This window comes from Macaca nemestrina, chromosome 16 (genome assembly GCF_043159975.1).
Source record: "Macaca nemestrina isolate mMacNem1 chromosome 16, mMacNem.hap1, whole genome shotgun sequence".
In the NCBI taxonomy this organism is placed as follows: Eukaryota; Metazoa; Chordata; class Mammalia; order Primates; family Cercopithecidae; genus Macaca; species Macaca nemestrina.
Genome location: NC_092140.1, coordinates 16,202,048 through 16,218,127, shown reverse-complemented (window position 1 = coordinate 16,218,127; position 16,080 = coordinate 16,202,048). Strand labels below are relative to the sequence as shown.

Below are 16,080 nucleotides of genomic sequence, written 5' to 3'. Positions count from 1 at the left end.
TGCCCGCCCATAGGCCATGGGATGCACAAATTGTTTGTATGTAAGAGTCCTAGAAGATGTTAAAAAACCCTTGTGTCTTATGTTCATAGCTGTCAGCATGATCTAAGGCCCGAAATCATAAGATACAGTAGTGTACAGTAAATTTATATAAAGTCCTTTGATATAAATTGAAGTTGTCCAGATTCATTTCCTACGAAATGATAATATCCAACTTCTAGATTTGCCTTTGATGTTGTTACTTCCAGTCATTTTTAAGTTGTTTTCATGTTCCACATTGCCAATGGCGCACTATCTGGAGTGTGCCCTCTTGTTGAGACCATTCTTAGTTTGATATAGTGGCAAAGAAAAAAGTGAGACTGTTGGGAATTTGGTTTGCTTTACAAGTTAGGGTGAGTGGAGAGAACCCTCTTGACAGGATGATGAAATTTGTGGAAGTATAGCAAACAATAACCACCTGTCTATTATCCAGTTTACTGAATGATAAAAATTGTCTGTGCATCCTGTCTCAAAGATTTGACCATGGGGTGGGTTTTCTCTTCTGATAGATTAACAGTGTCCAGTCACATTTGTTATCATTTATGTGTGATCTTGCTGTTTACCTCTTTTAAATCAGAAATACACTCTGCTTAGGGGAAGACACACACACATACGCACACACACTGATTTATACTAAAATCACAAAAACCTTTTAAAATGTCTTGTGAAAATATTTTAGCTACCTTTCTTAGAACAAACATAAACAAGAATAGTAAATAAATGTGCAGGCCAGCACCAGCGCTGACATCTGTTGTGACCTGTGCTACATGGAGTAACCATTGTAGAGACAATCATCTTAGGCACCAAAATGACTTAGGAGCTTTTTTCTTTGTTCTTTCTTATCACTTACTATTTTTATTAGTTTAGCTCTTTCCAAACATGTTTACTCAGAGATACCTATTTTAGTTAGGAAGAAAAAGAGAAATAACACCAATTAAAGCTAATTGAGGCTGAATTCTTGTCAGTCTTAAAAGAATCCTAATTGTTTCTCTTTGAACTGACTAATCCATAAAAGTTTTCTGAAGGGATGGGGTGTGGTTGTATTTGATGGCTTCCATTTGGATGATTTCTACTAGCTTTTTTCTTATCTGAGAACTATTAGAACGAACATGATCATTTTTTTCAGGCTGGAGTGCAGTGGCATGATATCAGCTCACTGCAACCTCTGCCTCCCTGGTTCAAGCGATTCTCCTGTCTCAGCCTCCTGAGTAGCTGGAACTACAGGCACCTGCTACCATACTCGGCTAATTTTTATATGAACATGATCAATTTTATACACATAGAACATAGTGAAATGCTGATAATTATAAGTTGTTTGCTCATTGGAGTTATTATGTGATCAACTGTGAAATTTTGTGCAACCCTCCCTCAGAATAGAAAAAAAATTAAGAGGATTTAGTCTGAGTTTCTGAGAATAATTTTCCAAGTATATCTGGAAAGATAAATTGATTTTAAAGGATGTATAATTGATTAATTAAAACATCATTTCATAAAACTCATTTATGATCCACTGTGAGAGCAGCTTCAAATGCCCTCAGATAAGTATCAAGCCAAGTGGTACAAACCATTTTCATGTAACTGAAGATATCATTTATGCTGGAATAGCCCCCCAAAACAAAAATCCACGTGACCTGTTTAACTTTGTGCTATTACAATGTCTGTGTGTTTTGTGTATTCTCTCATAGGTATGAGAAAGTGCCAGTCATCTTGGTCGGGAACAAAGTGGACCTGGAAAGTGAGAGAGAAGTATCGTCCAATGAAGGCAGAGCACTTGCTGAAGAGTGGGGCTGCCCCTTTATGGAAACTTCCGCTAAGAGTAAAACAATGGTGGACGAACTCTTTGCAGAAATTGTGAGGCAGATGAACTATGCTGCTCAGCCTGACAAAGATGACCCATGCTGTTCTGCATGTAACATACAATAGCATCCAAATATGGCTGTCCTGGATGGGATTTGCCCAATGTCGTAGGTGATAGAAAACTCGCCTACTCCACTGCAGAACTTGCAGGATGCGTGGTGTTAATCTACAGAGAACTGCAGCCCTTATTCAGAATTGAGCAGTGGTTGTCAGTTGATATCTCTGAGTAACATTTGGGTTCAGTAACTACAGTTTTCACCATTTGTCCTCAGTCTCCTTTATGCATCTGCAACTTTAAGGCATAGTCCATCGATCTACAGGGTGATCTCATTTGAAAGCTATGATGGCATTGTCGCTGAGTTGACAGAAGCAACTATTGTATAAATTAAAAATAACCATAAGGGAGAAACCAGAAGAATTCCTATGACCACTTACAATTAAAATATTTTGTCTTCTTTAAAAAAATAAGTAAAGGAGAAATATTTTCCTACAAGAGTACTGAATTTCAGGAATTGGGATAGAGCTTCTAACCAATGTATTTCGTCAAGTAAGATAATAACAGCTGACCTGCCAACAGCATTACAGGGAGAGATTCTTTGCTCAGCTAACACATTTCTGTTTTTCAAAATTGATGCTTAATTGTAGCTGTTACTCTAATTTGTGACATGGAACTAACTCATGCTTCAATCCTTGATAGAGCAAAAGTCAGAACAGGTTATGTAAAAATAGTCTGGCTTTAGAATTTGTTAAATCACCTGCTTTGCCACAGAAAATGGAGGCTTTCACAAGGGTTTGATCAGAATTAAAACCCCGACCCCGCCCTCTGTTAACTGAGCAGGGGTGGTCTTTGTAACTTTACTGAACAAGAGGGAAGCAACTGTGATGGGAAGAGATTACCTAGCCTTACTAACAAGAAGCATTCTAATAGATAAACTAGTACCATCATGTAAGGAAAATGAAGCCATGTTGCATCCACATGTTCCCGTTTGCAGAAACCTCACAGGACAGTACGAATATCTGGCATTTTTAAGTTCATTAAAGCAGCAAATTCCTTCTCGCCTTTAAGGGCTATGGTTGTAGTGTAACCTGTGGCTAACCTGCTTTCAAAATCAAGTTTGCTGTAGCAGAGCTTTATTGCAGGCATTTTAAAAATTGAATAACCATGTGAAATAATTTGGGCTTAAAAGTGAACATAAATTATAGAGTGGAAGGTAAGGGACAAAAGCCTTTTATCTTTAATTTTCCTGGAGAATTATATAAAGGTTTTCTTAGAACAATTTTGCCCTGATTACTGAAGTGTCAAATAAAGCTGGAGTGAATATTTTGTTTTGAAAAGGTGCTCAAGCTCTGACATTTTTGGTTTTCATAGCCGTGAAGTATTTATCATTTGCATGACTAATGGCACAGGAAAAACCTATTCATAAGTTTTACAATCAAGTATACAGGGATCTTCAGCTAACTTCAGTTACAAATGCTGAAAAGATTATCTTGAGCTGGGCCTTGGGAGAAGAATTTGGCCTTCAGAACTGCAATATCACTGAGCCTGCGATCTATACACCACCCCACATTTTGTTGGTTTCACAGTCTTGTGCAAGTAACCTCTGGTCTTACGTGTGTCACTGAGAGAAGAGTGTGTGTTTGTGTGTGCATGTGTGTTTATTGTTCCGAAGAATTTGGCACAAGTCAGAGATAATTTGCCTATACTAAGAATCTATACTGCAGAATATAGTGTATCAAAAACTTTTTTCTTTTAAATTATTAAAGTGTCTTTTATACTTTTATGAAATCATTGGTAGCCCCCCAAATGTTTAATAACTGGCATTAAACTTAGAGGATGAAAAAAAAAAAAGGTTGATAGTATTTTTCATAATGAAAAAGCTGAAGAGATAGGTGAATGAAACCAGGCCATAGTTGTCAAAAATCTTTGAATTTTGAATATTTACATTCTTCAGTATAATTTTTTATAATCCTCAGTTATGAAGCACCTTGTTTATAGGAAAAAATTTTTAACCAATTTTATTGAAACGCATTTCACTGCATAAAAGTTGGTTTGATTCAAACATGTAGAGAAATTGGAGATTCAAGATATATGATTTCTCTACTGAAATAAAAATACTTGTTAGTGAATTGGTTGAGTTTTGATTCCTCTAACTTCTCAGAATGATTCTTTTGAATTCTATAACTAATAGCAATGTTTGACAAGTAAAATTGCAAAATAGAAATATCTATAAAGATCCCACAGTTTGACATTATGACTTGCTATGCAGATGTGAAAACAGGTTAAATAATATGAAAGATATGGCAGAATGTAAAGTGGAAAAAATGATCTAAAATTTTGAATTGTATTAATAGTTAAAAACATTTGTGTCAGATGACAAGGTGGGCTTTTACTGTCAAGACATGAATAATAACTGATCTGGCTGCCTGATCAGTGTTTCCACGCAGCCCTGCATATTTGGTGACCAAGGCATCAAGGACATCCCGAAACTGGAAATTCCTATCCATCTGGTGTGAATATAACTCAGTTGGCAAATGAATGTGTTTGTTGAGATATTACAGTAATAAAATGCTTAAGAACAGGAAGATTACATTTGTTGGCATATGAAACCTTAGTGGCTACAGAAGAAAGTTGACCTTGTGTCACGATTTATTTTATGCCCTGATCAGACTAGCAACTTAGATAAGTGAAAGTTTTTCTCACATGCCTTAAAAATATTATGGTTTGATCCAAAGACCCACTTTTTCTTTAGCTCTTGTGATAAGATTTTCTTTTTTTTACTTTTATACAAAGGCAGCATCTTTGAATTTTTCTTTTGATGTTGCAACTTTTGGGTTCTTTTAAACTGTGATAGTGATGGTAACTGATGCCTTTCATTTTGTTCAACTTAAACAAAACAAGCCAGCATCTGATCAAAAGTATTACATCAAATCTTTTCTTAAACTATCGAAAGGTGCTTTGATGATTTTCTCCTTTGGTTTGTAGAATTAGGACTGAACTTTTGACTCGAATTGCTACAGTTGCCATCACTTTTCTGTGGTAATACTACTGATATTTGCTTTTCTATATAAAGAAATGTTGCCTAAGACTGTCTGGTATTTGTTTTCAAGGGTTTTCCAGTATGAATGTTAATGTTGTCAGTGTATGTATGAATATGAAAGTGCTTTGTTTTGTTTGTTGCTGTTTTTTGCTTGTGTGTTTTTTAAATTTTTTGTTCTTATCAGTAGTCTTGTGTTAGCACTGGGTAAGCTTTAATTGTCCCTTAGCCAATCAAACATTAAGGACTATGGGGTTCTTTTTTTTTATTTAACATGTCATTGTGCATCTATTAAATCTTGATCAGGGTTTCAAGAATGACTGCAGTGGGTTTTGGAAACAGACTTATCATTATTGATTTGAGGTTTCCCAGAGATATAGTTCACAGTTAAGTGTTGCGCTCTAATACAACTGACCATTTAAAATTGAACAACAGTTTATTGTTTTGTAACAATGTCAGTTGTTAAACCTTGACATTTCAATTAAAACATGAATTGTAGTTATAACTCAATGCAAATTCAACAGTTGTATTTGGAGTTAAATTATTTTAACAAATAAATTTATTTAATGAAACTCTGGATTTGCTTTGTTTTGTACATGCTCATGAGAGAAATGTATTATATACAAAAACAACTAAAAAGTGCCATATAATGAATTTAGTACTCCTCATGCAAAAATATTTTAGCTGATTTAAATTGAGAGTTCATCATATAAAAAGGCAGGTAGGTAGATACTTCTCATAGTCTTTAAAAATAAAAATAACATGGAAAAGATTGTAAAATCAGTTATTATAAATATAAACTTATCTCTACAAATGGTATTTTATATTTTGAATGATAGCTGGCTAATTTGAAGCCTGATGCTAAGGTTAACAGAATTGTTCTAAATAATTAACATGAATTAGCAATATCACTAAAATGATTCTGTGTCCTTCTAGTGATGGCTTGAAGCCGGCTTTCTGTTTTCACGTCATGTGGATCCCAGAGTGCCAGAAGCTGAAGGTTGCTGCGGGGCTGTCGGCCCGCTTGTTCTATATGGGGCCCTGTGAATGTTGGCAGATGCTGTTAATTGTATACAGCCTTCAGCTGCTCTGATAAGGAGCCCATTCATTTCCTAAGCCAACTTAAACTATGCCTTTTGGTTATGTTGCCTTCAAACTCTGCTGAAATCCTCTGGCAGCATTCCACCAGTTGAGACGCTTCATTGTTTTAGATTATAAGAATAATTTGAATGAATATAACAGAGGCACTGTAGATAGAATCCCAGATATTTAAAGGAAAACATACCTATATTTTAGTATTATCTTCTGAAGAACTTCATAATTTTATTTGAAGTGTTTGTACATTTTTTTATAAATTATTTAAATGTATCAAATCCCAAGTTGGAAGAAGATATTTGAGGCTAAAAAGTAGTACTCTGAAATTCTCTCAAGTTGTATTATTTGTTTGTTAGAGGTCCACAAATGAAAATATATGTAGCTAAAGGAATAAGGTGCTGCCCAATTTGGAACCCAACTGACCTCTAGGATCTATGAAGCAGAGAATATTATCACAAACTTCTGAAAGAAGCTGTTAACCTCTTACTTGTTTCTTAATTTAAAATATTTTGCCATATAAATACTAAAAAAACAGTGGCTCTTCATCAGTTAAATGCATAATTTCAACTGGTTTTACATTGTTGAATATTATCTAGTATTTTTAATAAATATTTTTATAAATAGTTTTTTTTTTTTTTTTTTTTTTTAGACAGAGCCTCGCTCTGTCACCCAGGCTGGAGTGCAGTGGCACAATCTCGGCTCACTGCAAGCCCCGCCTCCCGAGTTTACGCCATTCTCCTGCCTCAGCCTCGTGACTAGCTGGGACTACTGGTGCACGCCACCATGCCCAACTAATTTTTTGTATTTTTTTAGTAGACACGGGGTTTCACCATGTTAGCCAGGATGGTCTTGATCTCCTGACCTCGTGATCCGCCTGCCTCGGCCTCCTAAAGTGCTGGGATCACAGGCGTGAGCCACCGCACATGGCCTATAAATAGTTTTTAGATAATATTCAACATCCCCAACATCGAAGTATTGAGTTTTAAAAGACTTGTTGCTATTCTAGGTAAGACGCTATTATTTCTTTCTGTATTTTCTTAGTAGTCTTCATGGTAGTCTGTAAGGATTCCTCCAGGATTTCTCAGCAGGGAAAATAGGTAGAGGACTAGCTGCTTGAAAGACTAAATACGAAGAGCTATTTAGTATGTATGAGCTGGGAATAAAGAAACTGAAGGAATGATCCTTGGTTTAGCTTATGGGAATTTTTTTATTAAAAAAAATCTTAGATCCTCCCATTTTAAAGACTTCATTATCAATGATTCATCTTTACAATTTTACACCATTTTGAGTGTGATGTGCTTTTATACCTTTAAAAACAATCAGGATGAGTGAAGCGAAGAAAAGGTCACCCCAACTTCCAGTTCCCCAAAACAGCCACGTTAACAATGGATGTAAATCATTCCCAGCATCTTCCTATGCACATATACATATGTAAGTACATGAACATAGGTAGAAGGATAAATAACTCGATGTTATTTTTGAGAAACTGGCTCTAAGTACTAAAAATGAATCACTGAAAGTCACACAGCTAATAAAGTGGCAGAGTTGAGTTTCTAACTCTGCCACTTAATTTCTAACTCTTCTAACTTCTAACAAGCTTACAACTCTAAAGGACCCTTTCCCCACTGTTAGTCCTTTTACTTAAATTGAATCCACTCATTCCATGCTCATTCAGCTATTATTTATTGAGAGGTTACACCTGCATCTGGCACTGCCGCAATACACAGATGGTCTCTGCACATAAACCCCGATGTTAAAGACATCCTAGTCCCATCTCCTTGCCGTTCCCTTTTCTCTCAAGACAGACACAGTTTAGTCTACTGGCAAGAAATACTTTGTACCTCCCCTACTTTTCACATGTCAGCATCCCAGTAATCCAGGCTGAGCCGACATCCCAGGCACAGCCCCAGAGACTGCTGCTGGCTCTGTTCTTTTCAAGATCTGTGCATCAGCCTGAGCTAGACCTTCCTGGGAACTTGAGGTGTCTGTGTGACAGAGTTGAGGTGGATGACAGTACAGCAGGGCCTCAGGGCTCTGCTGTTAGAGGCTGGGTCTACTTCTAAGGAAGAATTCAGGCTAAAAATAGGATTAGCAAGGGGCAGTGGGGATACAGAGGCAGGTTGGGGACAGCAGGGCAAAGGGTTCTATGTATCAGATACTACACTGAAGAATAAATGCTGGGTCCATGCCTATAGTTAAATACCAGGTGTTTTTAGGTTTTAGTAAGATTTTTAGTTTAAAATGTTGACGTTTGTTACAGCACAGCTCTGTAGTGTGTTCTGAAGAGGTCTTGTACCATGAGAGGTTTTGCTGAAAATGATGATAGAGTCAAGCAAGTTTGGGAACCTCACATAACAGATTTCACATCTTGGAAAAAACTCACATTCCACTCATGTCCCAAAACTAACTAGACCCCAGGACACTTTCTTTAGATTATACACAGCAGCACTCTCTGGAGCACAATTTGGAAAATGCTGCTATTAGATATTTGGCCTCCAAATGCTGATGTGGGAACTCTGTCCAGGTGAGGGGACCTGGATCAGTTGTGAGCGTGAGAATTCCTCTGACCCCTGTAGTCTCTAGAGGAAGGGAAGAGAAAGGGAGCGAGTTGGGTGCAATAGCTCGTGCCTGTTAGCTCAGCACTTTGGGAGGCCAAGGCAGGTGGATCATCTGACGTCAGGAGTTCAAGACCAGCCTGGCCAACATGGTGAAACCCCGTTTCTACTAAAAGTACAAAAAATAGCCAAGCGTGGTGGTGTGTGGCTGTAGTCCCAGCTACTCTAGAGGCTGAGGCAGGAGAATTGCTTGAACCTGGGAGGCAGAGGTTGCAGTGAGCTGAGATCAGGCCACTGCACTCCAGCCTGGGTGGCAGAGGGAGACCCCATCCAAAAAAAAAGAAAAGAGAGAGGGAGAAGAGGAGAGGAGACAATGTACAGTTGATGGACATTGGAGTATTTCCAGTTTGAGTCTATTATGAATAAAACTGCTATGAACATTTGTGTACATGACTTTTGGTGGACAGACACAATACTCACTCCTAGGTCACTATCTAGGAGGGGAATTGCAGAATGACAAGATTTGACTGTCAACTTTCATAAACATTGATAGTTTTATCAAGTGGTTGTACCAGTTTACACGAACAAGCAGTATGTGAGAACTCCAGTTGCACCATGTCAACGATGGATTGCCTGGGAAGTGGGCTGTGACATAGAGCTTAGTGTGCAGGATGCATATTACCAAATGTCCTTGGGATTAACTCCTGTGGAAGGGAGTAGAGGAAGTAAGGGTGGCCAGAGGGAGAAGTTGTGCAATGCAGGGCCTACAACCCCCAGACAGGGGGAGTTAGAATGAGGCCCTTAGAGTTGGGCCCAGATGGTTTAGTCCTCTGTACCCTCTGCCTGTCAGTCATTGTGACCTTGAACAAGATGCAGAGGCAATCCCTGAAGGATCAGAGAGTGAAGACTGCTGGCACTCTCAGCAGCAGGGCAGCAGCCACTTGACTGAAAGGAGGTCCAGGTGGTGCCTCACAGCATCTATCAACTCCACCTTCCACACACATACCTGGCACTGTCAGGCTTTGTCATTTTTCTTTTTATTCTGGTGGGAGCGTGGTGGTATGTCGTTGTGGATTCTACTTCATGTTTCTCTAAGGCCAATATATTTATATGCTTATTGGTCATTGGTTACCCTCTTTTGTGAAGTGGCTATTTATGTTTTTTGCCCATTTAGTAAATGTTTTATTTACTGTTTTATTAAGTGACTCAAAAAAGATTTATTTAACCTTTTACTTACTTATTTGTAGGAGTTCTTTACATTTTCTGGGCACATGTTTGTAAGTACAGTGTACTATCCGAGTCTGAAGCTTGCCTTTTCACACTCTTGTTGATATCTCCTGATAAACAGAAGTCCTTACTTTTCATGAAGTCAATGCACCAATGTTTTATTTGATGGTTAATTGTTTTGTGTTCTTTTAAAGAAATCTTTGCCTATTTTAGGGTTGACCTCCAGCCCCTCAGGGGTATGCTGAGTTGACCTTATGAATATGATAATAGGAAAATAACAATTGTAATCATAGTTTACTGAACAGTGATATACCAACCATCACCATCATCAGTCTTGATTTCATATTATTGATGAAATATTTAAAATTAATAGAGTTGGCTCTTGGCCAGCGTTCTGTGAATGTGTCCCATCAAGTACTAAGGCTGAATAGGAAAAAGATTTCCATGGTCAAATAAGTTTGAGAAACACCAGCTTAAACAAAGTTAAATAGGCTCTTGTGGTTTTCAATATCCTAATGTGGATTATGTAACACTGTAAGATATAAATACATTATGTTCTGCAAATTATTTAATCATCGTATGCTAGTTCTTCTTAGAATATTTCACAGGACTAGTATTTCATAGTTTGGTAAATACTTCTCAAGGCAAAGGGTATGACGTCCAACAAAAAACAGCTTAAGAATAAACTGAATCTGAGAGTTCATAGTGAAACTAAAAAATAATAATAAGGATTAGCCATTTACAGGATACTAGCTAATAGACACGGAAGACAGAACCAGGAAGACATCCCTTTCCAATCCTCCACAGCAAAGTAGATTCAGGGACGGATCAGCAATCAGCAATGCTGAGGCCATTGGGTGCAAGGGTTAGAGGGGAAACAGATATTCACAAATTGCTTCTTATTTGCTAAGGGAAAGAGGTAGCTTTTCAGTGGTGACAACTGGCTGACACCACATGAACCAGGTGATCAAACCAAGCACTGCCAACAAAGGAACAAAAGTCTAAATTTAGTCTATCATGGGCCCCTCTGTGACACAAAAGGAAGCACCCAATGCCACCTATGTGGTATCTTCACCTGGACCAAATCATGGAGAAACAGACAAATCCACATCATGGGACACGCCACAAAAGTAGGTTTGGATGCTTCCAAACTGTCAATGTCTTGAAAGACAAAAATAATAGGATGGGGGTTAAGGGGCTGTCCTAGACATAAGGAGACTAAAGAGACTTTTTTAAAGAAAATGATGCATCCTAACATTTTTCCAACCACCGTCTTTCAAGTGTGCAACATAGTTCCATCAAATTTTACTGTGTATAGAGACTCTCAAAAGAAGGAAAATGTGGCCCTCCCCTTAACGGGATGCATCCAAATCCATGTGGTGGCCGGGCGCGGTCACTCACACCTGTAATCCCAGCACTTTGGGATACCGAAGCAGGCGGATCATGAGGTCAGGAGATCAAGGCCATCCTGGCCAACAACACGATGAAACCCTATCTCTACTAAAAATACAAAAAATTAGCCGGGCGTGGTGGTGGGCGCCTGTAGTCTCAGCTACTGGGGAGGCTGAGGCAGGAGAATGGTGTGACCCTGGAAGGCAGAGCTTGCAGTGAGCCAAGATTGTGCCACTGCACTCCAGTACGGGTTACAGAGCGAGACTCCGTCTCACAAAAAAAAAAAAAAAAAAAAAAAAAAAGGCCAGTCTTTCCCCTGCCCTGGAAATCTGGGAACCTCCTTCCACTACAGATTGAGCTCTACTTCTTTCCCACTGAGAATCCCTGGATTAAGCTGGTTGTTCCTTGTAACGTAAGTGAGACTCTCAATACTCACTGCCCAGAGACCCCGACTTCTGATCTTTTGCTGCCTTTACAGTTGACCAGGGCACTGCTGTCCTGGGGCAACAGCAAGAGCAAACAAGTAATTGCAGAGTTTATAACATGAAAGTTGATAGAAGAGTTGGGCTAAGCATGCCTGGACCTCTTAAGCCAATTCAGCTGTGTTTACTCCTCCCTCCATGCTCCTTCCCTCTTCTCATTCCTTCTGTTGCCTCATGTGCCACAAGGACCTTTCCGTAGCCGCATGTCACTGGATTTTCCTCACGTCCTAAACACAGACAATTGCTAATTAAGTCATTCACATTATTTCCTTTTGAGAATGATTTTGGCCTTTTAATTGTTTTTCTAGCAATAAACATCTTTCTGGAAGAGGAATTAGCTCACTTGAGCAGCTGGTTTCAACAGCTCCCTGCATTTTCCTTCAGCACCCAGGGACATGTGATTTGCAACTAAAACAAAATAAAAATGCACAAAACTCATTCACTCATACCAATAATATTTGCTGTATAACTTTTTCAAACGACCGACTTCTTTCCAAATATACACAACAAAACTGGTCAGCATTAAAACTGCAAGGACAGTGGTTGTCACTGTTTGCCACTGGATCTGTCAACTCCTTTGTGGAGCCTCTCAAAGCTGCCCATGGCCATAGCCTTGGGCCTGGGGTTGGAGTGGAGAAGAGCTGGCAGAAATGGCTGCGGATTGGAACCTGGCTGGAGACCAGGGCAGGTACTTCTTGGGAAGGACCAAGAGAGAGTCCTTAAAGGGTAACCTGACAGTGTCCTCAGGGAGGAAATGTGATCCTAAGTGGAAAACCATAAATAATGACTCCTCTGCTCACAACTCAAAGGAATTCCAAATAGTAGCAACAGAATACATCTTTCCTTTTCATTTTATCTGAAGAGTTGCTAATGTTTAAGATGACTGTGTCCTCTTTTTCTTCTTACAATGACTTGTCACTTCAGTCCTGAACAAATATTGTCTGATATATTAGCATATCAGTGGCTTAGAAAAATATAAAGGCAAAATGTACTAGAGCTGAACAATATAGATCCCCTAGTCACTCACTTTTAATTACATTTGGATGGATTCTTCATTGCCATGGAAACACTCTACCCTTACCAAAATTTTTAGGCAGGGATCTCCTCCAAGTTTCACAGTTCTGTGTCTTAAAGACATTTCTTGTTCTATTTATGAGTTTAGAAGCTATGCCGCAATTTCCCATTGGGATAGCATGCAACTGTAGCTGCTGTCAGTTGCTCAAGACAGTTAATATAAGAGATATTGCACCAGAGACTGTGAGCGAAGTAGTAGGTGTACCAACACGTTCCATGATTCTGGCACTGGTTTTGACTGCCACCTCATAATTTTTTCACCCGAAGGCCGGCTCTACCAAGTAGAATATGCTTTTCAGGCTATTAACCAGGGTGGCCTTACATCAGTAGCTATCAGAAAGAAAGACTGTGCAGCAATTGTCACACAGACGATAGTACCTGACAAATTATTGGATTCCAGGACTCACTTAATCAAGATGACCAAAAACACTGGCTGTGTGATCACAGGAGTGACTGCTGACAGCAGATCCCAGGAACAGAGGGCACAATATAAGGCAGCTAATTGCAAATATAAGTATGTTTGTTAGATTCCTGTGGACATACTATGTAGAAGGAATTACTGATATTACTCAGGTCTATACACAGAATGCTGAAATGAGGTCTCTGGTTTGCTGTATGATTTTAATTAGTATATTTGAAGAACTAGGCCCTCAGGTGTACAAGTGTGATGCTGCGAGTTACTACTGTGGGTTTAAAGCCACTGCAGCAGGAGTTAAACAAGCTGAATCAACCAGCTTCATTGAAGTGAAGAAGAAATTTGCCTGGACATTTGAACACAGTGGCAACTGCAATTACATGCCTTTCTACTGTGCTATCAATGATCTCAAACCTTCAGAGATAGAAATTCAAGTAGTTACAGATGAAATTCCTGAATTCAGGATTCTTACATGAGCAGAGATTCACCACACCTTATTGTTCCAGCACAGAGAGACTAAACATTGCCCTTAGTTTACCAAATCCGTGATGCCACTTCCTCTGTGTTTGGTAACAACAAACCAACTTTATGGAGGTCTCTGGATTGAAACAGGAGCCTCTCCCGCTCCTCCCACCACTGAAGTGGTCAGGACTCTGTATTAGTAAAAACAATGCTTTTGGGGAAAAATGTAAAAAATAAAAAATGATCCCTTGCTTTCTATTGTTACAGATTATTTCTATATGAAACTACTTTCTTTATTGTCTTTGGTTTGGTTGATTTATTAAATGGCTCTGTCCAATATGGTAGCCATTGGCCACATCCACATATGGGTATTTAAATGTATATTATTAAATAAAATTAAAATACAGTTAGTCAGTAGCACTAGCCACATTTCAAGTCACAGTAGCCACATTCTAAGAGTTCATTAACCATAGGTAGGTAGTGGCTACACATTAGTGCAGATATACAGCATTTCCATCATTGCAGAACATTCTATTAAACAGGGTTACAAATAAAAGTTTGCTTATATCAGAGCTATTCAATTTTATTTGGTCAAAAATAACAAGGGACTAGGAAGATATATGCAGAGCTAGCTTTATGTGTGGGACTAGGAACATATATGCAGAGCTAGCTTTATGTGTAAATGACCCCAAGCTTAGAAGAAACCAAAGCTCGGTTCAGTGCTCTGTTGTGGTCTTGAAATTCTTAGTAATTTTGAACAAGGCTCTGAGTTCATGCACAAGGCTCTTCAAATTAAGTAGCCAGTCCTGCACTATATAAGATGAAGCTTGGCTGTTGAATTCTTTGTTTTCACTTCCCCTGCATTTGGTTCTTTTCCAGCTGCCCTTTTTTTAGAGCAAGGAAGAAGAGTTGACACATGAGATAAAATTCAGGTGCCTGGAATCCTTTATACCATCTCCACAGTCTTATCAGTATCAGGGATCCAGCTTTAAATAACACCTCTTAGGAATGATAAAAGCCTAAAACATTTTGGCAACTCCAATACTAAGAAAAAGTTTAGCTTCTCTTGGTAACAGGTGTTTTCTACCATGAATTCTGAGTTGCCCATGGTGGAATTCCTTTCTCTCATACAGCCTTGCCAGAGCTTTTTTTTTTTTTTTTTTTTTTTTTTAAATTTGAGACAGAGTCTCGCTCTGTCTCCAGACTGGAGTGTAGCAGCACAATTTCGACTCACTGCAATCTCTGCCTCCTGGGTTCAAGCAATTCCCCTGCCTCAGACTCCCGAGTAGTTGGGACTACAGGCGCGCACCACCATGCCTGTCTAATTTTTTGTGTTTCAGTAGAGACGAGGTTTCACCATGTTGGCCAAGATGGTCTCAATCTCCTGACCTTGTGATCTGCCTGCCTCGGCCTCCCAAAGTGCTGATATTACAGGCATGAGGCACCGAGCCCGGCCTGCCAGAGCTCATGTTTAAGATTTAGCCTGACTTGTTTTATTCTTCATCCACTAATTCCTTTATTCTTACAATCCTTTATTCAGCAAATATGAAGCATCTACCATGTATGAGACACTGTTACAGGTCTGAATAAAAAATTATGTGGCACATACCTGCTGTTGCTATCTGGTAAATTATGTGCTGCAATTAACCCAACATTAGCAACAGAAACAAGAGGACAGTAAAATCAAAGGCAGCCTGAGTATCATCAAGGATTTATTAGCTACTCTCCATGTTTCCTGGTCACATTAAAACAACAAAACAGAATGAATGAACAATTCCTACTGATTCATGTACTATGTTATAAAGAGGAAAATTTCCCAACCAAATTTTGGTTAGTTTTTTTTTTTTTTTAATATACCAACCAGTTAAAGGAAAAATAGCACAGATAATAATAGTATTAGTGATAATTTTACAATTAATACTAAAGTCACTTTCACTTGTATTGGGAGCTCATTGCATGATGTACCTTTCTGAAAAATTTGATTCCCAATTATGCTTGAATTAAACTAACATTTGCATTGGTGCTGCCTTCCTGGGCTCATATGGTTCAGGTATGTATCGAATGTCAAAGGAAAGACGGCATGTGACTACACAGGCCAATGAAAATTTGCAAAGCCAGAGACACTCATGCTGAGAATTGCAATGTCACATAAAAACGCTTCTTTTCGCCTTTCAGTATCCTTGGGAGGCTTGTAGAAATGCATACCACATAAACTGAATAGGAAATAAGGGCAAAGAGAATATAGTAGAAAAATAAGGTAAAAAACAAACAAACAAAAACCCTCATAGGTAAAGTTATTATTCACAATGCATGACAAATGGTCCCGTATTTTTTTAAAAGATAGAAATAGAATCTTTCTATGTTGCCCAGGCTGGCCTGTATTTTTGAAAGCTGAGTTCTTCATACTTAATTCTGAGTTCCCTGGTAGCCAAAACCAAGAGGAAAACAAA

General features: G+C 38.6%; 1 protein-coding gene and 1 pseudogene across 1 annotated transcript in view; both read left to right on the top strand.

Moving 5' to 3' along the window:
• Positions 1-5,500, top strand: part of LOC105477630 (RAP2A, member of RAS oncogene family) — a 52,738-nt gene extending 47,238 nt beyond the window's left edge. Inside the window, exon 2 of the mRNA XM_011734196.2 lies at positions 1,722-5,500. Within this exon, the coding sequence (XP_011732498.1) occupies positions 1,722-1,959 (238 nt within the window). The 3' untranslated portion in view covers positions 1,960-5,500. The remainder of the gene's footprint in view (positions 1-1,721) is intronic.
• A 7,411-nt stretch (positions 5,501-12,911) lies between these two features.
• LOC105478043 (proteasome subunit alpha type-6 pseudogene) lies at positions 12,912-14,765 on the top strand (annotated as a pseudogene).
• The last annotated feature ends 1,315 nt before the right edge of the window (positions 14,766-16,080 follow it).